The sequence below is a fragment of the Culex pipiens genome, chromosome 3 (assembly GCF_016801865.2).
Source record: "Culex pipiens pallens isolate TS chromosome 3, TS_CPP_V2, whole genome shotgun sequence".
NCBI lineage: Eukaryota > Metazoa > Arthropoda > Insecta > Diptera > Culicidae > Culex > Culex pipiens.
In genome coordinates this window covers 19,812,573-19,836,202 of record NC_068939.1, presented here as the reverse complement: position 1 = coordinate 19,836,202, position 23,630 = coordinate 19,812,573, and the positions used below count along the sequence as shown (strand labels likewise).

At 33.0% G+C, this 23,630-nt stretch overlaps 3 protein-coding genes across 12 annotated transcripts in view; all 3 read right to left on the bottom strand.

The window, feature by feature from the left end:
• Nucleotides 1-3,279, bottom strand: part of LOC120422917 (protein spinster) — a 59,291-nt gene extending 56,012 nt beyond the window's left edge. The window contains exon 1 of one of the 3 annotated variants that reach the window (XR_005606187.2): nucleotides 2,396-3,279. Coding sequence is in view for 1 of the 3 variants with exons in the window: in XM_039586488.2 (XP_039442422.1) it covers nucleotides 2,396-2,759 (364 nt within the window). In the remaining 2 variants the exon portion in view is untranslated. The remainder of the gene's footprint in view (nucleotides 1-2,395) is intronic. The other 2 variants (XR_005606186.2, XM_039586488.2) reach the window with 2 other exon arrangements.
• Nucleotides 1-23,630, bottom strand: part of LOC120412866 (60S ribosomal protein L28) — a 510,937-nt gene that overhangs the window by 141,924 nt on the left and 345,383 nt on the right. The gene's annotated exons all lie outside the window — the stretch shown is intronic.
• The window catches only part of LOC120422922 (kazrin-like), a 225,603-nt gene continuing 209,061 nt past the window's right edge, over nucleotides 7,089-23,630 (bottom strand). For 5 of the 8 annotated variants that reach the window (XM_052710456.1, XM_039586497.2, XM_052710458.1 and 2 more), the window contains 2 exons: nucleotides 13,719-13,742; nucleotides 7,089-8,955 (listed from right to left, as the gene is read on the bottom strand). In XM_052710456.1, coding sequence (XP_052566416.1) covers nucleotides 8,518-8,955; nucleotides 13,719-13,742 — 462 coding nt within the window. In that variant the 3' untranslated portion in view covers nucleotides 7,089-8,517. The remainder of the gene's footprint in view (nucleotides 8,956-13,718; nucleotides 13,743-23,630) is intronic. The other 3 variants (XM_039586501.2, XM_039586499.2, XM_039586502.2) reach the window with 3 other exon arrangements.

Genomic DNA, 23,630 nt, shown 5'->3' with positions numbered 1-23,630 from the left:
GAAGGTTAGCTTAGATGCTTTCTCAAAATTTGGTCGTAGAAGGCGTAGATTACAAGATAAAATTTTGGTGTTTTTGACAAAATTGCTTGGATTGGCAAGCTCAACAACTTTTTAGAAGACGAAAAAATTTCTTTAAAGTTAGATTTTCAAAATAACCCTAATCGTGAACCAGCCTAATTTTCAACCAAACCAAAAGTTGCCCCTTTTCTAACTGCAACAACAACTTCTTCTGAAGGCACCGAAGCTCCGAACCTTCACCATTTTACGGAAAATCCATTTTCCACCTAATTTTGCGATCTGGACAATACTCAAAACACGATTGCAGCTATCAAAAAAAAAAAAAAAAAAAAATCAATAGACGCTACCAGTCATATTTACACAGGATTTGCTTAGGCTTCAAAATGCTGAAAAAAACTAAGTTTAGAATTGTGTATAAAAGAAAAAAAAAATAAAAAAAGAAATGGTCGATAGACTGGTAACTCGGTATTTCAGCATTACGCAACACAGAAACATATTTTTTTTTGCAAAAACATATTTTTCTGGATAATTCATATTCATTGGATACAAAAAAGATATTTGAAAATTCTAATTAGAATCAGATTAGACCGACTATCAAACAACATTTGTGATGTCGATAACAAACTTTTGAAAATTTTAACCCTTAAAAAACTAAAATCTTGTTAATATTTATATGCATATTTTAAGCATTATTTGAAATTCAATTTTAAATATCACAAAATGCTTAAAATATGCATATTTTTAAAGAAGATTTAGTGTATTTAGGGTTAATATTTTCAAAAGCTAGTTATAAGCATTACTTTTTTTCTATTTCAAATGTTTTTTTGATAGCTTTTTCGACAGTCAGTCTAATCTAATTCTAATTAAAATTTTTAAATGATTTTTATTTGTATCCCATCAATATGAATTCATAAAAAAGAGTTTATTCGAATATAATTTAATTATTTGAAGTTAGCCCTGCAAAAAATGAAAAATAGTAAATTACCAGAATTTCACTGACTGGATCCTAAGAATTCGAAAGAGCGTTAATTTAAATTATTTGATTTTGTTAAAAATGTTTCTATAAAAGTTGCACAAAGTTTTCCTAATAACTTAAAACTGGTACAAATATTTTTAAAAGTTTTAGTACCCTCCCCCCCCTTCCTTACTTTAAATTTGGTTGGAAAAAACGGGGACCAAAAAACTTATTTTTTCAAAAACCTTCAAAATTTCAATGGAATGTCAAGTGCAATCAGCTGAAATCAATATCAAATGCGTTCCCTTGCGTTTAGAATAATTTTAAGCATGTTTTGGTTAATTAAGAAAAAACTAAAAAGTTTTTTTTCGCAATTTTTTTTGTTTTCGTCATATCATATTTTTTTGAAAACTCATGATTGCAAAACAACTGAACTAGTTTAAAATGCAATTTCAAACACATTTTTCATCCAAATGTTTACAGCATGGATTGCTTTTTCATTATTATTTTATTTATTTTTTTGCAAAAAATGAACGCATCAAAATTAACCATTGTTCGATTTATTTTAAGCTTTTTTGGAAGCAATTTTTGGAGATGAATTTTGAAATAAATCAATTTAATCTGTAATTTCAAACATAAAAAAAATGATTGTAGGTGCTAACAATTTGGTCAGTTTCTTCTAATTTTCATATTTTGGCAATTTTCATAGGAAACCAGATCGGACAAAGCCTCTTAAATTTTAAATTTTGTGGAAAACAGTATTTCTTAGTGTCATCTATTTAGCACCCATTTTTTTACTCGCGATATCTCGGAAACTATTGGTTCGATTTTCAATGTTAAAAACGAAGCACTTGTGAAATTTACTGCTCTTTTAAATAAAAATCAATTCAAAATTTCAGAATCAAGAAAAACCATTTGAAGTATTGGAAGATTCGGTAATTCGGTAATTTCGGAATACACCCTTCCGGCAGCAGCTAAAGATTCATGCAGTCCCACGTCGCATGTTCCTTGAAATCCGCAATATGTTCGCCAGTAAAAGTAAGGTTTTGAGAAGATCATCGGTGAAAGAAAGAAAAATTAGGAATGAAGGATTAAAAAATTCAATTATAAAACAAAACGTAATTTCAACATTTCAGTTTATATATAATTTGCATCCTAAGTTATGCTAATTGACAAGATTATTTAAAATGCAAATTGCTTGAAATTTGACTATGACTATTATAAATGAAGAGTTGTTTTATAAGATAAGAATTTTTTTTTTCTTACATTCATACAATCAACAAGTGGACCTAATCCATCAGCTTTTCGAAAGTCCTCCTTGTACATTCCGACTTTACGCAGGTCACCCAAAACGTAAACAAGACAGTATAACCCTCCACGCCACCAAAATGCTACAAATTATCAACCAAAACATCCACTCACCGGCAATCGTGAACCGATCCATGTAGTTGATCAGATTGACAAAGCACAGCACGCCCACCGTGAACCAGGCCGTGGCCGACACCTGCGTCGAGCTGGCCACCGTCACCTCGTCGTCCTCTAGCCGGCCACCGCCCGGCGGCGCTTCCGGGTCGCCCTCGTCCAACGAGGAGGACACCGAATCCGAATCGGCCGGCATCAGCCGCTGCTGCGAGTTTGTGGCCGGAATCTTCCCCGCCGGATTGGCGGTCACGGCTGTATCTGGCTGTTGTATCGAGGGCATTTCTTCGCCTGCTGCGGTTCTCTGGACCAGCTCCGCTTCGGATGGGTCCGACGCAACCTTTTGGTAGCCCTGGCTGGACGGCATTCACACGCGCGCTCTCTCTCTCTCTCGCTCACTCCCGGCACAGACAAACAAAAAGTGTGTGTTTACGTGTGCAGATCGGATGATTTTTGGTGCTTTCTCTTTTTGGCCGCGCCACGCAGACAGCGCCGCAGAAAATCACAATTTCGCCAACCCGAGCTTATTTTCGGCCGCCACAAGAGTTGACACTTTCTTCTTGGTCGGAATTCCGGTAGAACTAAATACCCCGTCGAGAACCGCACCTCTTTCGCGGCCGCACACACACACACACGTTTCACAACGAACGACGGAACAATTGCACCGGGATTCGAACCTGCAGCGACGAGGAATTGGTACGGCGCTCTTCTGTCGTCGACCGGACGAGCGAAACGAACAAAAAAAAATTGCAAGGAATTAAAAGCTAAAAATATCTTGCTTCTTTCTCGCAACGCCGATTAGCTGAACACACACCGACGTCAAACCGGGAACCGACGACGGAACGCAGAGCCAGGTCCGATTCTCGCGACAAACTGTGATGAACTAAACTGGCCTGAAGTTTGGGCGAATCGTTGGAAGGCCGCAAACAGTGCAAACGTCAAAGCAAACATGCTAAACTGAGAGGAGGCATAAATGCATTAAGTTTAGTTATTTTTTTTACCCTTTTTTGAGTTACGTGGGTTGCATATTTGTGGGCGATTTATTGTTTTCGAATTGGCCGTTGCGCCACATTTTTTTTGTTTATAGGCCCCCAAAATCAAAGCTAAAAAATCGATTCGCCACCTACATTCGAGTAGGAGAACTTTGGTGCAAGGTTACGTTTACGTTTTTGCGCGATAAGTGCAAAGGCGAGTGAAAACTATTTTAAGGTTTTTTAAAAGAAAATTGATCTTTTGGAACAAAATAAAGTTAACAGGAGGTAAGAAATAAAAAGTTCTATCGATTGACTTTTTGATTTTTTTGCTAAGTTGCCTTTTTCATTGAAAATTCTTAGATCCGGATTGAAAACGCGAGAATGAGGTTAGATTGCAAATTTTAAAAATCATTCCAATTACCATTTTTCAAGCAGAGCTTTGCTTTTATGGTCGAAGTGACTTTAAAAAATATTTGTCCACTTGAATAATCTACATTCTCAATTGATTTGTTAGGTTTTGGTTGATTAAAACATTCCCTAATTTTGAATCAGATATTGAACAGGTGAAATCGGCCATCACAAAAATATTTTCGTTTATATTAATTAAGCTATTTATTTCTTACCTGAAAATGGTATAATTTGCTATTAATGTCGATTTTATGATGAAATAAAACAATTTCAAATTTCAAACAAACTTACTCGCTGTAGGTTATAATGAAAACATCACCCCAAGTTTCAGCGCCCTCTAGTAGGGGGTAATTTTGACGTTTGATTGCCTATAGGACCTTTTCAAATAAAATTTCTTTTAAATATTTCTGGAGTACCTACTTTTCCATTACAAGCCATTTGAATAAATAAGCAGGATTTTTATTATTTTTTGGCGTCCGTCTTCTTTTTGATTACAGTTTCAAACTAAAGCCCATTTCAAATGTTTTTCCTTTCCTTATTTTGTTGATAAGCTTTGAAAATTTCACAAATTAAACTGGGTGCTCGAAAAGTGGGATAATGGAGCATTCGAGCAATTTTTGCTTTTTTCTACAATGTATTCCTTAATGGGAGAACTGTCATTACCGAGTTTCCAAACTTGACCAAAAACTGTTGGAGGTATGATAGCAGGGATGCTAGATCGATTTCGTTTGGTTCAAATATCGAGCAGACGCTGACCGCTTCAACGTGCTTTAACGCGCGATAACCTGCGGTAACCGGCTTTTTTGTGGCGTTAGGTGAAAACTCGACACGATGAATCGCGTTGATGGTTTTCGAGCCCGTTTTTGTACGTTTTAGTGTTTTATCGAGTGACGTTAAAATTTAAAAACACTTCGTACTCGATTTTTTGAAGTCCTCACCACAAAAAAAATATAACTACATTTTTTTCTAAAGTTACATAGTTTTGATGTTCTGAAATCTAAGCTGCCATATGTATTTTTATCACTTTTGAGTTTTTAATGCCGTTAAAAATTATGGCATTGAAAAATTTAGCAAGATTTAATAATTTAAAAATAAACCAGTTCAGGAAAAAAACTAGAAAAAATAAAAAAGGAATTATTGGACAATGGAGCATTTCCATTCGAGCAGTTTTTGCTTTTTTCTACAATGTATTTCTTATGGAGCGAACTGGAAAAAACTGCTCGACTGCGGGTGCTCCATTTAAGAATGGATCATTTCCATCCGAGCAGTTTGTACTCTTTTCTACAATGTATTCCTTAAGGCTAGTACGCTGATCGGAAGTAAAGGGGTCAAGAAACAGCTTTACGAACAGCAGAACAAAGAAGAGGGAACGATTTCTTGGGCTTTTCTTCACCCTCTCTGGCTTGCTTACTCTGCCGCTGTTGCCCATTTGAAATTTTTCTTGACCGATTCCTTCCGAAGTGCGTATACCGCTTTACGGGAGAACTGTCATTTCTACCACTCGAATCTACAGTTTGTCTAGTAAACAGTTTGGCCAATGTTTGACAGATCCAAACGCGCTGGACACCAACCGCCCTTTACGCCCAGCAAAACTGGCAGTGTTGCAAGCGCAAAACATACGTTGCCAGTGCCTATTTATTTGGCATCGGCCAGTCTGTTTCCCCTGGACAGTCTGTACTCGAATCCGGTGCTCCATTATTGAAATAATGTAATGTAATGTGAGTGTGAATGAATATAAGATTTTCGAAACTGTAGAATTGAAGAAATGAAGAAATTAGGAATTTAAAAATTCTAGAATAAAAGAATTAAAGAGCTTAAAAGTTTAAGAGTTTAATAATTTAAGAATTTAAGAATTTAAGAATTTAAGAATTTAAGAATTTAAGAATTTAAGAATTTAAGAATTTAAGAATTTAAGAATTTAAGAATTTAAGAATTTAAGAATTTAAGAATTTAAGAATTTAAGAATTTAAGAATTTAAGAATTTAAGAATTTAAGAATTTAAGAATTTAAGAATTTAAGAATTTAAGAATTTAAGAATTTAAGAATTTAAGAATTTAAGAATTTAAGAATTTAAGAATTTAAGAATTTAAGAATTTGAGAATTTAAGAATTTAAGAATTTAAGAATTTGAGAATTTAAGAATTTAAGAATTTCAGAATTTAGGAATTTAAGAATTTAAGAATTTAAGAATTTAAGAATTTAAGAATTTAAGAATTTAAGAATTTAAGAATTTAAGAATTTAAGAATTTAAGAATTTAAGAATTTAAGAATTTAAGAATTTAAGAATTTAAGAATTTAAGAATTTAAGAATTTAAGAATTTAAGAATTTAAGAATTTAAGAATTTAAGAATTTAAGAATTTAAGAATTTAAGAATTTAAGAATTTAAGAATTTAAGAATTTAAGAATTTAAGAATTTAAGAATTTAAGAATTTAAGAATTTAAGAATTTAAGAATTTAAGAATTTAAGAATTTAAGAATTTAAGAATTTAAGAATTTAAGAATTTAAGAATTTAAGAATTTAAGAATTTAAGAATTTAAGAATGTAAGAATTTAGGAATTTAGAAATTTAAGAATTCAGGAATTTAAGAATTTAAGAATTTGAAAATTTAGAAATTTAAGAATTCAGGAATTTAAGAATTTAAGAATTCAAGAATTTAAGAATTTGCAATAAAAATTGCAAGAATATTAGAAATTAAAATAATAGCAAAACATAGCACAATAGCAACAATAGCAAAACATTGTAATAGGGTCGAAGCCGAAGTGTAAAAAAGAGTCTATTCGCTCGTTCCTAACGTAAACATCAACTGACGTGAGTGGGAGAGACTCTTTGTTTACACTTCAGCTTCGGCCCTTTAACATTGTTTTGCTTGAATGGTAACAATTTAGGAAATTGAAGTTGCAAGAATTTAAGAACCTTTCGATTTTTTTCATGATTTTTTTTTCAATTTTTGGATTTTCTTTTTATTGATTTATTAAGATTTGAATTATCGTATTCTTTTATTCTGGGGTTATCATTTTTTCAATTTTGAACTATGAATCTTTTGAAGTCCGTACTAGAAGTAAGTATATTTTTGAGTGTGTATGATGTATAGATTCAACTACTCGCCGCCAGGTGGCAGCGTATTTTTTACTACATGCAGGCGCCATCTTTCATTATTCCTAGAAAGCATTTCGACATCAACTTTTGAAATGGCGCTATGTAAAACTTATTAGGAAAAATATTTCAGGAAAGATTTTATGTAACATTTTTAAATTTTTAGAATTATTTATGACGATTTGGGAAAAGTGATATCAAAATGAATATGTATTAACAGTTTCCAGAATAAATACAAATATTTTATTATATTTCATTGCATTAGTTTGACCATCAGATAAGAAATGTAATATCTTGCAGTTTTTTTTTACATATCTGTCATCAGTACTACAGTTACGACAAGTTATTCTAACATAGCGTAGTTATAAATAGTTTTGCGACTTGTTTTTTCTTGCGTTTCAATCTATCGTTTGAGTGCTCGAATTTATCGTTTAAATATATATAGTTAATATCTCTTAGTTGCAGCTGCTTTCCTAACTTTATTGAATTAAACAATTTCCCTATCAGATACTGATTATAATAAATCACTTCGCTTTGCTGTGCCAGTGTTGAGCCTGTGCAGTATTAGACAGAAATTCCGATATCAATATCAATATTCCACATGCACTTGATTATCTCTTCTTTTTTTTCTTGTTGAGTAGTTGGTTTTGCGCCGTCGACTCTGGGTTGCTACTAAATACAAACAGTACGGTTTTACAAGAATATATTTTGTGATGACTGGAACAATGCTCTCACTCTGGGGCGCCTGTTGGCGCATTGCGATCGGCTTTGGTTTATAGTTTTTTTTTGTTTTGTTTTTACTAACAGTTATTGTAAGATCGTTTACACAAGCTTTGGTTACGGTTTATGTTGTTCGGTTCAGTGGAATTACAGCTGTGGAATGTACGGGTTTCTTTGGAAAGTGGTCGAGGTGATATGTTGACTCTTCTACTGTTTTGACGGTGGCTTTGTGGAATGGTCTAGTTTGAATGCTTACTTTTTAAAATCGAAATTTATACGGGGTAGAACTATTCAAATCACAATGTGAACCAAACATTGAAAACAAGGTGGAAGGGCCACAGCTCTTTGTGGTTTATTTTTAGTGATCAAGGTAAAAGTCACGTGCGAACTGAGTTTCATTGATAACCGCAAAACCAAACATAAAAAAAATAATTCTCTGCTTCATAGTTAATCTGCGGTTGTACATGGGGCGTGATTTTTGGTTTACAATTGATTTCAGTTTTGATACGACAATTGAATGGGTTTTTTTTTTCTATTTTCCGCAATGGATCACAGACAACCAACTGTATTTTTCTCATTCTTTCAAAACTCATGTTTTAGAAGAAATAAAAAACATCTCAATTTAATAAATACTAAATAATGTTTGGAATAAAGATCAAAAAATATCATTAGTCAAAAAACTAAAACTAAATACTAATTTTTCAATGAATCAAAACATTGGACGACTTTAATAATTAAATGCATGTTATTTGTCTATGATCCATTCGACTGAGGTTCTCTTCCCAACCCCATTATTCTTTCGCCAACAGATGGCGCGGTTCCTCTATGTGCACCTGTATTTATGCAACCGCCACTGCAGCTGCCATCGATACGCTTTGTGGTGGTGTGATGAGATGAAATCGCGTGTGATTAGAGAGAGAGAGCGAGAATTAGCCGGACCCAACGGCTGCGGCCACCTCGATGTCGCTGATGCTTTTGACGCGCCGATGCTGCGAACCGTACTTGGGCAGGGTTGCCATCGAGGACGACGACGAGGACCCGTCCATGGGTGGTGCGCTGACCCGGTAGTTGGCCCTCTGGTCGGCGGTGGCCAGTGGGCTGGGAACGCCACCGCTTCCACCGCCGGACGATGGCACGGGGGGAGGGGCCGTCGTGGGCGGAGGCAGATGGTGGTGCGGGAGGTGGCCATGCAGCTGATGGAAGCCGACCGCGGCGTAGATTCCGCCCTCGCTGCTGCTGTACGACGGCGTCGGGGATGTCGAGCTGTAGACGCTGTTTTTGTCGGAGCCGCCGCCGTTGCTGGTGCCACTGCCTCCCGCTCGTGGCTTGTACCCGGAACTTATCCGGAATGCTTTTGTGAGGGATCCCTGTGGGACGAAAGAGGGGGAATGGTGCTGGTTAGTAGTGTGGGTTTTAGATTTGACATTTGGGTAGACAAGGTCGCGCTTGGGGTAAAGAGGGGAGCAATTCTCTAAGAAACCGGTTATCGTATTGTAACACTGATTATGCTAATAAAAATAAATATGAAAATATTATTGAAATAACAAAAAGGTATTAAAAATACAAATGTTCAGTTTCACCTGATATTTTCTCGGATTAAAATTTGGACATGCTTGATAAGCTTCATAACCAAACTAAATCAATTTAATTAGCTTGTTGTAATTGAATTCAACCTTCTCTTCAAAAATAAAAAAAGATGTTTTTAACTCTTATCAAATGTTGAGTTTGATTTTGACACTTTTGAAATATTTTTATTTTTTCACCAATATTTTATTTTTTTCAAGATTGAAAATTGGACCGATTGATAGAAGTGACTGTCAATGATGGCTCTGAGTTCAGGGTCCAGAAACAGTAAATTGAAATGAAAAAATCATCACTTTATGTAAAATGCCTCTCGAACAACACAAAGAAACTTATTATTTGATTGATGTATTATAAATCAAGACTTTAATGTTTTAATACATTGCTAAGCTCTATCTGAGGAACAAATTGACTTATTTTTAAAGTCCAAGAAGAAAATTATAGGGATGTTTTCCCAGCCAGCTGTAATTTTTATTTTCAGAAAGCAAATCAAAACTTTTTTACCCGAAATTTACCATAAAATTGCTATAATTTGAAAACGGTGCATTTTATATATAGAAAAAGGTTTAAAGTACTTTTCAATAGCAAATTTAATTTTGCCTTTAAAAATCAGTTTTGGAAAAAATGAAAATTTTCTGAATTTTTCCCTGTTTTATAACAGATTATCAATTAGATGACATTTTCTGAACTTTAATAAAAAAAAACATGTAAAAGAGTAATTTTAATATAAATAAACATTTTGGGAATGTTCTAAATTTTAAACGGTGCACTTTATCAAAAGTTTTTTAAATACATTCGTGATTGCAAATTTTATTTGAAATCAAATAAAAAAGCCAAAAATGATTTTTGACCATGATTTCGATATTAAACAACAATAAAACACTGAATTTGAATTAAAAACCTAACTTGGGTAAAAAAGCAACTATGTGACATTTCGGCCATGCAATTTTTTTGCATTTTTGAATCATGATGATTTAAAAAAATCACTTATAGTCATTAAAAATTAAATTTCCAACTAAAACATTATTTTTTGATATAATGCCGTCTTTTCAGAAAATTTCAGAAAGAGCAATAAATTGGTGCACAATTCGCGGATGAAAATAAAATATAGGACCAAGAATGGTCAACAAACATTTTGACTTCTTTTTCTAATGTCAAACCAAATTGAAATCAAAAAAGGCTTTACTGAAATTTATGTGAAGTGCACCGTTTTTAAGTTAAAGCTATTTTTAAGGTAACTTTTTGGTAAAAATATTAGTTTTTAAATTTTTTAAAATAGGATCCATGTTTGCCCATTGGATTTTCGATAGCTGAGAAAATTTCCTATATTTTGCTTTGTTGATACGGTCTTTGTTTGCTGACATATGGCTAGCAAAGATAGAAGATAAAGTAATAGAAAAATTAGATTTTCTCAGTGCTGATCAATTTTTTGATCACCGATATCTAGGGAACCAGTGCTAGAAATGCAAATTGCAAAAAAAAATCTGCTCTTTTCAAAAACTTTTTTTTCCAATTTAAAAATCTAGCCCAACATTTGAAAGTGCTAAGAAATTAAGCGTTTTTAGACTTTTATGTAATTTGTTTGACAGAATTGACAAAATTGACAAAATTGACAAAATTGACAAAATTGACAAAATTGACAAAATTGACAAAATTGACAAAATTGACAAAATTGACAAAATTGACAAAATTGACAAAATTGACAAAATTGACAAAATTGACAAAATTGACAAAATTGACAAAATTGACAAAATTGACAAAATTGACAAAATTGACAAAATTGACAAAATTGACAAAATTGACAAAATTGACAAAATTGACAAAATTGACAAAATTGACAAAATTGACAAAATTGACAAAATTGACAAAATTGACAAAATTGACAAAATTGACAAAATTGACAAAATTGACAAAATTGACAAAATTGAAAAAATTGACAAAATTGACAAAGTTGACAAAATTGACAAAATTGACAAAATTGACAAAATTGACAAAATTGACAAAATTGACAAAATTGACAAAATTGACAAAATTGACAAAATTGACAAAATTGACAAAATTGACAAAACTGACAAAATTGACAAAATTGACAAAATTGACAAAATTGACAAAATTGACAAAATTGACAAAATTGACAAAATTGACAAAATTGACAAAATTGACAAAATTGACAAAATTGACAAAATTGACAAAATTGACAAAATTGACAAAATTGACAAAATTGACAAAATTGACAAAATTGACAAAATTGACAAAATTGACAAAATTGACAAAATTGACAAAATTGACAAAATTGACAAAATTGACAAAATTGACAAAATTGACAAAATTGACAAAATTGACAAAATTGACAAAATTGACAAAATTGACAAAATTGACAAAATTGACAAAATTGACAAAATTGACAAAATTGACAAAATTGACAAAATTGACAAAATTGACAAAATTGACAAAATTGACAAAATTGACAAAATTGACAAAATTGACAAAATTGACAATATTGACAAAATTGACAAAATTGACAAAATTGACAAAATTGGCAAAATTGACAAAATTGACAAAATTGACAAAATTGACAAAATTGACAAAATTGACAAAATTGACAAAATTGACAAAATTGACAAAATTGACAAAATTGACAAAATAGACAAAATTGACAAAATTGACAAAATTGACAAAATTGACAAAATTGACAAAATTGACAAAATTGACAAAATTGACAAAATTGACAAAATTGACAAAATTGACAAAATTGACAAAATTGACAAAATTGACAAAATTGACAAAATTGACAAAATTGACAAAATTGACAAAATTGACAAAATTGACAAAATTGACAAAATTGACAAAATTGACAAAATTGACAAAATTGACAAAATTGACAAAATTGACAAAATTGACAAAATTGACAAAATTGACAAAATTGATAAAATTGACAAAATTGACAAAATTGACAAAATTTACAAAATTGACAAAATTGACAAAATTGACAAAATTGACAAAATTGACAAAATTGACAAAATTGACAAAATTGACAAAATTGACAAAATTGACAAAATTGACAAAATTGACAAAATTGACAAAATTGACAAAATTGACAAAATTGACAAAATTGACAAAATTGACAAAATTGACAAAATTGACAAAATTGACAAAATTGACAAAATTGACAAAATTGACAAAATTGACAAAATTGACAAAATTGACAAAATTGACCAAATTGACAAAATTGACAAAATTGACCAAATTGTCAAAATTGACAAAATTGACAAAATTGACAAAATTGACAAAATTGACAAAATTGACAAAATTGACAAAATTGACAAAATTGACAAAATTGACAAAATTGACAAAATTGACAAAATTGACAAAATTGACAAAATTGACAAAATTGACAAAATTGACAAAATTGACAAAATTGACAACATTGATAAAATTGACAAAATTGACAAAATTGACAAAATTGACAAAATTGACAAAATTGACAAAATTGACAAAATTGACAAAATTGACAAAATTGACAAAATAGACAAAATTGACAAAATTGACAAAATTGACAAAATTGACAAAATTGACAAAATTGACAAAATTGACAAAATTGACAAAATTGACAAAATTGACAAAATTGACAAAATTGACAAAATTGACAAAATTGACAAAATTGACAAAATTGACAAAATTGACAAAATTGACAAAATTGACAAAATTGACAAAATTGACAAAATTGACAAAATTGACAAAATTGACAAAATTGACAAAATTGACAAAATTGACAAAATTGACAAAATTGACAAAATTGACAAAATTGACAAAATTGACAAAATTGACAAAATTGACAAAATTGACAAAATTGACAAAATTGACAAAATTGACAAAATTGACAAAATTGACAAAATTGACAAAATTGACAAAATTGACAAAATTGACAAAATTGACAAAATTGACAAAATTGACAAAATTGACAAAATTGACAAAATTGACAAAATTGACAAAATTGACAAAATTGACAAAATTGACAAAATTGACAAAATTGACAAAATTGGCAAAATTGACAAAATTGACAAAATTGACAAAATTGACAAAATCGACAAAATTGACAAAATTGACAAAATTGACAAAATTGACAAAATTGACAAAATTGACAAAATTGACAAAATAGACAAAATTGACAAAATTGACAAAATTGACAAAATTGACAAAATTGACAAAATTGACAAAATTGACAAAATTGACAAAATTGACAAAATTGACAAAATTGACAAAATTGACAAAATTGACAAAATTGACAAAATTGACAAAATTGACAAAATTGACAAAATTGACAAAATTGACAAAATTGACAAAATTGACAAAATTGACAAAATTGAAAAAATTGACAAAATTATTGTTAAAAAGTTTATCGATGCCCTATTTTTTAAATTGCAACTGCTTTATAGAAAAGAAAGTTCAACTGGAATAATCTATAAACAAAATTTAATTTTTTTTTATTTATTGGAAATTTCACAAAGAATTACTCCCCTTGAGGAAAATGAAGGATGGGTTACGCTACCTGTGATCCTTTCCAGGCGGAAAACTGGACTCGGAGAAGAGGGGTCGTTTGGCCAAAACGTGTGAGTGTTTGCGTGTATGTGTGTGTGTGGGTGGTGGATGCAATACACGGATGAAAGAGATGGAAAAATTATGCTAATTAGTACACTGGTCGATGACGAAACGGGGAGAGGGGGTCATGCAAAATGCAAATTTACTTTCTATTTCCATTCTTTGATGAGGTGTGCCGCCGAATTATGTGACTGGTGCGCGCTGGGTTTGTGGAGATTTTATACGTGCATGTGCAGCAAAGCAGCGGGTTAGTGAAGCATAATTGGAAGAAGGGGTGGTGAGGCAGGTGCCGACATAATTTTGACGGTGACAATTGTCAGGTGGGGAGGAATATTGATATAGAAAGTAATGAATTGCATTAAGCGTTGAAGCAAAAGCAGACCTTATAAAAATGATTTGATTAGGCAAATAAGTTGTTAGTATTGGAAAACATTAAGCTGGTAAAACAGATGAAAAGGTTGTACGAATTCTTTTCAATTTAAATGTCGAAGAAAGCAAACTTAAAATTACCTTTATTACAAATGCAAAAAATAAACAATTAAATTATTGGCACATAAATAGCGAAATAAATATCTTAATGAGCATCAACAGATTTTTAAAAAGCATTTTTTTTTCATTTTTTTCAGTTTTCTTCGAAAGCAGAAACATTTATAAATATTTTTACCAACAATGATGCTTAAACGGATTACAAATATCAATAATACGTTTCAATGCAATTTCAACATCCATCAGCATGCAAAAGCGACAACATTGACGGCTTGATTTCGTCTCAATAAAACGCAACATTGTTGTTTAGATATTGGCAATAGTTTGCATCGATTGAGTATATTTCACTTATTTTCTCATTTTTTCAAGATAGCTTTTGATTTCGATAGTTTTACCTTCTGTTTGATTTTTGACGACTTATTGATGAGTATTTACAAATTATTGTATCTAGAGTTGGTTATCCTTCGACAAATACTCACACATCTTCCGTTTTTCATATATATTTTTTTATGTTAGAAATTGAACTATTCTTCTTCAGCTGTCCTGTCTGAAGTTGTTTATTGATCCATTTATCTTATCTATTTTCCTTCGAACCTTCCTTTCGTCTATTATCATTCACAGTGGATTGTGTTTTATCTGCATAAATGGAAAACAAGTTTTTCACACTTTCATCGCTAACTCGATATTGAGAGTTTCTGTATGTGTGGGTGTGTAGACATTTGTGCGGGGGTGTAAAATTGTGCCAACCTTCTTATCTATCCTATCAGTTGAATCTATAGAATGTTTGTTTCGAGGCGCATAAAGTGCCCTTCTTAAAAGAAATTGCGAATTGTTTAACGCCTTTTTCTCGACATTCAAAACTAGGGTGGAAAACTTTCCCCGCCTCGGAGGTGGTGGCACGTGCCTTTACGCTTTCGGGACAAACGCGGGAACGCATCCGAGATGAGCAACAACAGCAGGGTTTGTGTTTCAGATATGGATTCGTTTTTTTTTTCGGCAGGAGGACCAGAAATTCAACCCACTGGAAAATAAGACACGAAACTAGCCGTCGAGCACGTACGATTCGTTTGCTGGTAGATTAATGAGAAAATGGTTTTCGACATTCGTTCTTTTTTTTTCAATGCTCGGAGGGTTTGTGGTGAAGAGAGGGAAAATTACCCGAATGAGCGTTTTATGGTGTTACCAACTTTGGTAAGAAATTGAGGGTTTTAAAGGATTAAATTGCATAAATTGACCCCAGATCCCATTATTGTAAAAAAATACTACCCAAATTCTAACCTTCCAAACGAGTCCAAAAGATTGAAGATCTGGCAACCCTGTCTCTTGTTGTAACCACTTAAGTGATATTTATGTACTTTGCTTATCTGTACAAAAACTTTGTGCGGATCCATATTCCAACCTCGCATTTTTTAAGTAATCGAAAAATCTTACCAACGATTCCAAAACATTGTTGACCTGGCAACCCTGTATCAAGATATCACCACTTAAGTGATATTTAAGCACTTTTTTTAGGTCGGATTTCACTTAAATTACCCATCGTTGGTTACGTTATTGAAAACCTTTCAAACATGTTTAAAAGTTTGTAGATCTGGTAACCCTGTCTCATGTAATGACTACTTAGTGATATTTGTGTACTTTTCATTCCGAATCTAAGAAAATGGCGTGAAATTATCTCAAAACCCATAATACCATAATTGTTGGTTAAGAGTGAGAAAGGCATGAACCACAAAGCATGAGCATGAGCATGAGAGACCACCCATGGTTGTCCTTCTCCATTGCTGAACAGGACCGTAATATCCTATCAATGCAACTGACCATACGCTTAAACGATCTAATGGTGTTTCCCTTATCAACAGCATGTATGAATGCGTTGAAAAGATAAAACATCAAGATCATTAAAACTAGATCTGAAGCAAATAGGTAACAGTCGTCGGCCACCAACGGCGCCCGCCATGTCAGTTTGTATATCTCGGGGGATTGGGACGGGAATGTTAGTAAGCACAGGTTGCTACAAAGGGTGGGTTCTATACGATATCCACACCCCCACGTGTGCCGGAAAACTACTTCTACTTGGGATTTTGTTAGTGGGAAAGGGTAGTGGCCAGGATTCATCATAGAGGATGATGATGTCGGAGGATGCGGATGAGATTATTCTCGGTTATTTGGTGTTGAGTTTAGCATAAATGATTAAATCTTAGACAGCCGGCTGTGGAAAGATAAAACCAAATAAAATGCGAAAATGCCAAACCGCCCGGACCGAAAAACACACACAATCGGGGGGAAAACAAAGACGGAAACGGCAATGAAAATCCGGCGTGTTGACCGCGACGCGCACCGTTCAAATTCTCCAAAGCAACTCTGAGAAAGGCATGAACCACAAAGGTGGATTAAGTTAGTTTTTTTTTATTTGAACATAAGCGTTGTTTTAGTTAATTTAGGGTGGTTCCTAAAATAGTAATTTTTGAAGAAATGATAAGGGTGGTACAAATTTTATTCAAAGTTTTTGTCTCCCCCCCCCCTTCAAAGTCGGCCCGAAAAATCAGGGGGCAAAAATTTTTTTTTTCGAAAAACTTCAAAATTTTAATGGAAATTGAAGTGCAATCAGCTGAAATCAATTTAAAATGCATTCCCCTGCGTTTAGAATCATTTTAAGCATGTTTGGGTTGATTTAAAAATCTTTTGAATTTTTGAAAATTGTCGATGTTTATTATCGCAAAATGTTTTTTTTTCGCTTAAATTTTTGTTTTCGTCAAATCTTACATTTTTTTAAAACTAATGATTGGAAAAAAACTGACCTAGTATAAAATGCATTTTAAAATACTTTTTCCATGCAATTGTTGAAACTACAGCTTGTTATTTCAATTTTTATATTTATTTTTTATTTTTTTGCAGTAACTTATCATAAAACTGGAAGTACTCAAAATAACTTTTTGGCGGGCATTCAGGGGCTGGTTCCGGTGGGCGTGCTGAGCCCAAATCCCAAATATGAGTTTGATTGGACTTAACAGGAGCTGGCGCTTTGCATTTGAATTTTAAATGGGATTTAACCTGTAAAAACGTTTTTTTCTCAAACTGGAATTCATCATCAGAAATCCATTCCTGTGTGTAAAAGTTTTTAATTTAAACATAGAATAATTTTAAAATTCATTTAAATTCAAAAACATAAGATAAAGAATTTTGGTCTATTTGGTCAAAATTTTTATCAAAATCAGCCAAACAATAAAAACTGACCAAATTTGCCAAATTTGTCTTTATTCTGAAGGACACATGAAAAATTTACTATAACCAGATTTAGCAACCCTGAGTGGAACTTTTATTATTGTTTTTGTTTTTCAAATTAGGCCATTGCAAATAATTATCAAATTTAATATCGTCCCCCATTCCCCCTTTCAAAGTTGGGCCGAAAAATCGGGGAACGATTTTTTTTCAAAAAACTTCAACATTTTAATGGAAATACAAGTTCAATTAAGGGGTTACATACATGTAAATCGGCAAAAATTTCAGAGGTTGTTTTCAAGGCATTTAAATATACATTTTCATCGATCAATAAAATAAATTTGAACACATTTGGTTGTATATTTGCCGAAATATTGCTATTTGAAGTAAGCAGTTTCAAAAAACGGGTGCCACGATATCTCAACACTGCTTTGACCAAATCGGCTAAACATTTTGGTGAAGACTTGTTAAACCGGTCCTGTATGCATGGCGAAGGCCGATTTGAAAAAAGTTTATTTTAAAAAAAGATAAAAATATTTTTGTGTTTTTCGTATAAAAATTCGTCAGTTTTTGGTTGTTTTATTATTATTAAAAAAAGAAAATTTCAAAATCGGGCTTCTTCATGCACACGGAATATGTCTTGAGAGTCTTCACCCCAAATTTCAGCTAATTTGGTCTATCCCATCTCGAGATATCGTGGCACCCGGAAATCAACTCGGTGTTCCGAGAAAAACGCTCACAAAGTTTGACAGTCCGCTTTGCGCATGGCAGAACTTTAAACATAAATCGTCTTCTACTCACTTAAATCATGACATATCTCCATGAAACTTTCAGGAGTGATTGGAATTCATCTTTTTAAAGGATTGTAAAGGACATTTTTAACTGAAAAAAGTTCAAAATGCCTTTTCCTATTATGATTATCATATTTAGTTTGTTTGAACTTGATTGCAAATATTTTGAATTTTTGTGAAATTCCGATGTTTTAAAGGGTTTCGAGAATATTTTTTCTTAATACTTAGATATTTTTAAAACTAACGACTAAAAATTTACTTGACTGGTGAAAAAAAAAAATTCAACTTTTTTCATTGAAATGTTGTAACCATGACTTGTAATTTCATTTTTTTTAAATTACATTAATTCTTCAAAAAAAACATGGTTTTCAGTAACCCGATTTTTACACCGAGTATTTTCGGAACACCCACCAAAATGGAGCTCGAGGCCATTAACCGACTGATTCAGCTTGGTGCTGCATGAAACGGCGGCCAACGCAGAATACTAATTGATACCGGCGAACGGTTCTCGCCATTACGTAATCGATACCTTTAGTGGGACTGCCAACGGCAATTTTCTGCCGAATCGTAGCGGTTTAAAGTTTCCCTCAAAAAGCTTCAAAACCCAGCGAAACATTACTTCAACAAAATATCGTTGCCCGAGGCTAAATCTGAATATGATCACCGTCATTTGCCTTCAAAAGCTCCGTACTCCCCCCCACCTTTCTCCCTGAAACTGCAAAATTTGCATATCAAAAGTGCAGCCAGAAGGGAAAAGCTAATCTCATCTGTTGGCCGAGTGCTCCTCCGCCTCGTGTGCAGCCGTGTGCGGTGGATTTTCCTTGGCTCTGTGCTTTCTCGCTTTCTTTCTCTCTCTTTTTCCTTTTTATGAATGTGCATCAGCCAGCAAGAAACGTACTTTTAATTCTCCATGGAGCTGCACTTCAGGATGCTTATTTTTCTTTTTGAACTGGAAGCAACTGCAAACAGATTTGGGCTCGGAGGAGGGACGGCGTGTGCGATGAGGATTTTCACGGATTTTTTTTTTAAAAGTTCAAAGGTCAAGTATTTTCTTTCTGACATTATCCAAATTGAACATTTTTTAATGATTTTTTCTCTCCTATTTTGAACTAAACACTTTTAACGTAATACCGCACCACTTGATGGGATTCCATCGTTGTTACATTCTTGCCATAATCCGGGTCCACTTGCCATCATGCTAAGGGACTTCTTTTCCATACGTACGAATATCCTAGCTAGACCAACTGCGAGACGATGGAAGGCCAAGCAAAATCATCCCTCTCCGGATGAAATTGTCGATTGGTCGGTATTGGCCATTGCCACACTCGATACTGCAGTAGCAGAGTGGTTGGTGTCTGCACTTTATGCAGAATGTATTTTCATCGTTTGGAAATGGTTGAAAATTGATCCCTGAACCACCCCCGTCCTATTTGGTATGGCTTTTTTACCCTCTCGGATTTCTCGTTCCATTGGGATGTGGTCAATGGTGACTTTTGAGCACAGCTTGGACTTTCGATCCGGATGGAAAACACTACAAGTGCACTATTTGCACAGAAGTTGGGGGGAACTGTATTTGTGTACAAGTGTGGTTTGACTGAAGGTTTTACAGCAAGTCATTTGTACTCTCTTGCTCCAGGAAATAGATTTCTGTCTATTCGGAACTTGAAGTGAAAATGGAATGACAACTTGTTAAATTCTGAGAAAACAGTATCTTTTAGCAAATCGTCGTAATTGTGTTTTCGAAAAAAAAACATAGCTATAACAACAAGTCTAGAGTTTTATTTGAAATGGTCCTATAAACATAGGCAACTCTAGACTTGATAACAAAAAACATAACAAATCAAATCAATTTGTTAAGCTTAACGTTCCCCGGGCAGACGGTAATAACAATATTCATGCCATTTCAATAACAAATACCAAGACAAATACTGTTAAAATAACAAAAAGTGATATGGAATATTCTTGCAAAATCCATTTTTGCATAAAAGTTTAATAACAGTTTATGTTATCATAACATAATTTGTTATTGATCTTATCTCGGATTAGTTTTCAAAAAGCCGTAAGAGCCATTGGTAAACAAAGTCCTTTTTGCATCGGTATTCGACCTACTTACGAAAAACCAATATCAAAAATGCTATATTGGTTGAAAGTAAAAACAACTTGTAAATAACGTTTTTTGTTATGGAACAATAACTCCAACTGTTATTGGGATGGTCGGACTAGTTGTTAAAATAACAAAAAAGAATAACAAAGATTTGTTCGAAGAATAACTAAAAGTGTTATAAGTCTGTTATTACAATAACAATCCGATAACAAAAAAAAAAAAAAATCATAACGGCGAATAACAAAACTAACATAAAATGTTATTGACCTAGTATTTTCAAATATCAAACAATGTTAATCCCAAGTTATTTCCGTCTGCTCGGGCACATTTATAAAAAAATTGTAAGGATTATTATAACATTGACGATATATGCTTTTTAATTTTTCAAGGTTAAAGAATATTTCAATATTTCAGCTATTTACAAATTGTAAAAAATATAAGAAATTTGACTTTTTTTTCAAGTTTATTTTTTTTAGTGTTATAATACAAAAAACTTCCAAGCTATAAAACAGTATGACTAGTTCGGCTTCTTGTTACAGAAATAGTGTAAATTGTGGTTCGCTTTTAGCGAGAATGACTCAACTGTGAACATTTTATTACTTTAAAAAATATTCGGTACACAGTCAAAAATCGACATAATTTGAAGTAAAATATGGATAAGGATAATATTAAACCATAAAATTTCTCAACCTTCAAAACTTATTCTCTATTTAATGGGTATTGTGTGAAAATCTTAGTTATTAAAGGGTGCACAGCAACAAAGGAAGTTATTGTCTTCTTATTCCAAAGTTGTCAAATTTCGGACCCAATCAAACAACAATTTGATTTTAAAAATAGTCAAACTTTGTTGTAAATAATTTTGTAGACATTACCTTCAGGAAGTTTTGAGCGAGAGAGGGGAGACAATTTTCTTTAGGGAATAATTCAATTTTTTTTAATGATAGATACCGTAGTTTTGAAGATACTAAAATGTTTGTATCATAAATCTTGGGCAAAAAGCTCTGGTTGATGTGCACCGTTAATACTAAAATATCATCGATTAAAAACTCATAAAAATAATTAAAATTTCAGTGATTTTTTAACAGAATTTGTACAGAAATATATCTATATCTTGTGATTTCATGATCGATTTGGTGTTTTCGGTAAACTTTTCAGAAAAATATGGCACACGGGAAAAAACTGTTTTTATATGACTTTTTTTATCATTAACAGTTGAAACTCGATTTTTTTATATGTTTCAGGTGACTAAGAAAGGCATCTCTTGCGCTAAAGTTCAGGATGGTGCAAAATCTGGTAACGGAGATATGAGTTAAATATCTTTTTGAAAAAATTCGAAATGTTATCAAACAAAATTTCAATAATCATTTTCAAGTTATTCGGCGTCATCCATAAAGTACGTACGCTCTTAGGGGGGGAGGGGGGGTTACCGTAGGTGTGACAAGATGTGACCAAGGGGGGAGGGGGGGTTTGCGAGACTGTGACGTCACGCTAGGTTGTTTTTTATGATTGCATAATATTAATTCGAAATGTACACAATTAAATTAAATCCTCGTTTCTAAAATGGTTTGCTTACTATTATTTAGATGTTCCGTCATCAGGGGTGACATTGGGTCTGGGGGGTGAGATTGGGTCATACAAATTTCTACATTTTTGTATGACTCAAAACTCACCCCCAGACCCAATGTCACCCCTGATGCCGGTATCACATTATAATTTATTATATAGTCACATTTTTTTACAGCTGGAACTTCAATATTTTGCAAATTCTTGCTTGATAAAAATAAATGCTTTGAAAGCAGGGTGTTCATAAGAAAACTGCTATAAATGGTTTGAACTTATTAGATACAAAGCTGTGAAAAACAGTTTTCAAGATTTTTTAATACTTGAATGTTATACCAGGTCTTATAATTTTTTTATTTTGGCCGATTTTTGCGTGACATACTTTATGGATGACGCCTTCAAGTTATTGGCATTTTAAGGTGCTTTTGTTCGAAAAATGTTCAAATTATTGCTTTTTTGAATCCTTTATGAAGGAAAACCAATCTTGCATACAATATTTTTGTAAAGCTAGAAAAATGTCCTACAATTTTATTAACTTTGTTGATTGGACTGTTGGTTGCTGAGGTACAGCCTCTTCATGTTTTATTCTAAAATTTCGAAATCATTTTTATTGAAAGGAACAGCAAATTTCATAATCATTTTATAACATTGAAAATCGAATAACTTCCCGAGACACCGAATCGATCAGAAAATCTCTTCTCAACACCCAAAGGAAAAAAAATTATCAAAATCTGCAACAGTGGATTTGCTGCAGAAAATGTTACATTTTATAACAGTTTTTGCAGCAAGCTCAAAGCTCATTTTTGCCCGCGTGTAAACATGTCAGCGATCTGCAGTTCTCACCAACACAGATAATGCTGGCGCGTTCCCGAGCTACACTTTAGAGAGAATAATATGTTGCTGCTCTGTCCCTCACAATTCATCAAGCGTCCATGGCGCCGTGGTAGCGTGTCGGATCCACAACCAAGAAGTTAATGGTTCAATCATCGTTCTGTTAAGATTTTTTTTGCAATAGTGTTTGATTAGATTAGATTAGAGAATCCATGGAAAAAGTTTCATTTAAATCAAATCAAAATTAAAAACACAAGATTAAAAATCTCAACAAAAAATGCGCTACTCTGGAGAATGATTCTTGAGTATTTTGCCAATACAATCAAAAGCATTTGATTAAAGACAAAGAGTAGAGTTTTCCAACGCACTTTAAACTCAACCCACTTATCGCTGCTTAACTTTCGAGTAAGTTTGCAGTTTGCATTTCAAATCAGCAATCCTGCAGTTTCTCTTTCTTTCCGCAAAATCTCTTCCAAAAAATAAAGTTGTGCAGTTCCCAGCAATAAAGTGCACTCACTTTCGGCAAACCCCCCAAATTATGCTAATGTGTATCATTATACGATGGCTTGCGGGTTCCCACGCCAAGCGCACCAACTTTTGCAGCAACGCATTACCTGCAGCAAGTTTTTCATCGAGAAGGGGGAAATTTTCTTTGGAGGTAAATTTGCCCAGCTTTTGCGAACAAAGCTCGCGAAACTCGGAGGTTAAACTCCGCAGTGAGCAGTTCTCTAGGATTTCGGTCATTCGATTTTTTTTGTATTTTTTAACCCGACTGAAACTTTTTTGGTGCCTTCGGTATGCCCAAAGAAGCCATTTTGCATCATTAGGTTGTAGGTATGGATACGGACTACACTGGAAAAAAATATTACACGGT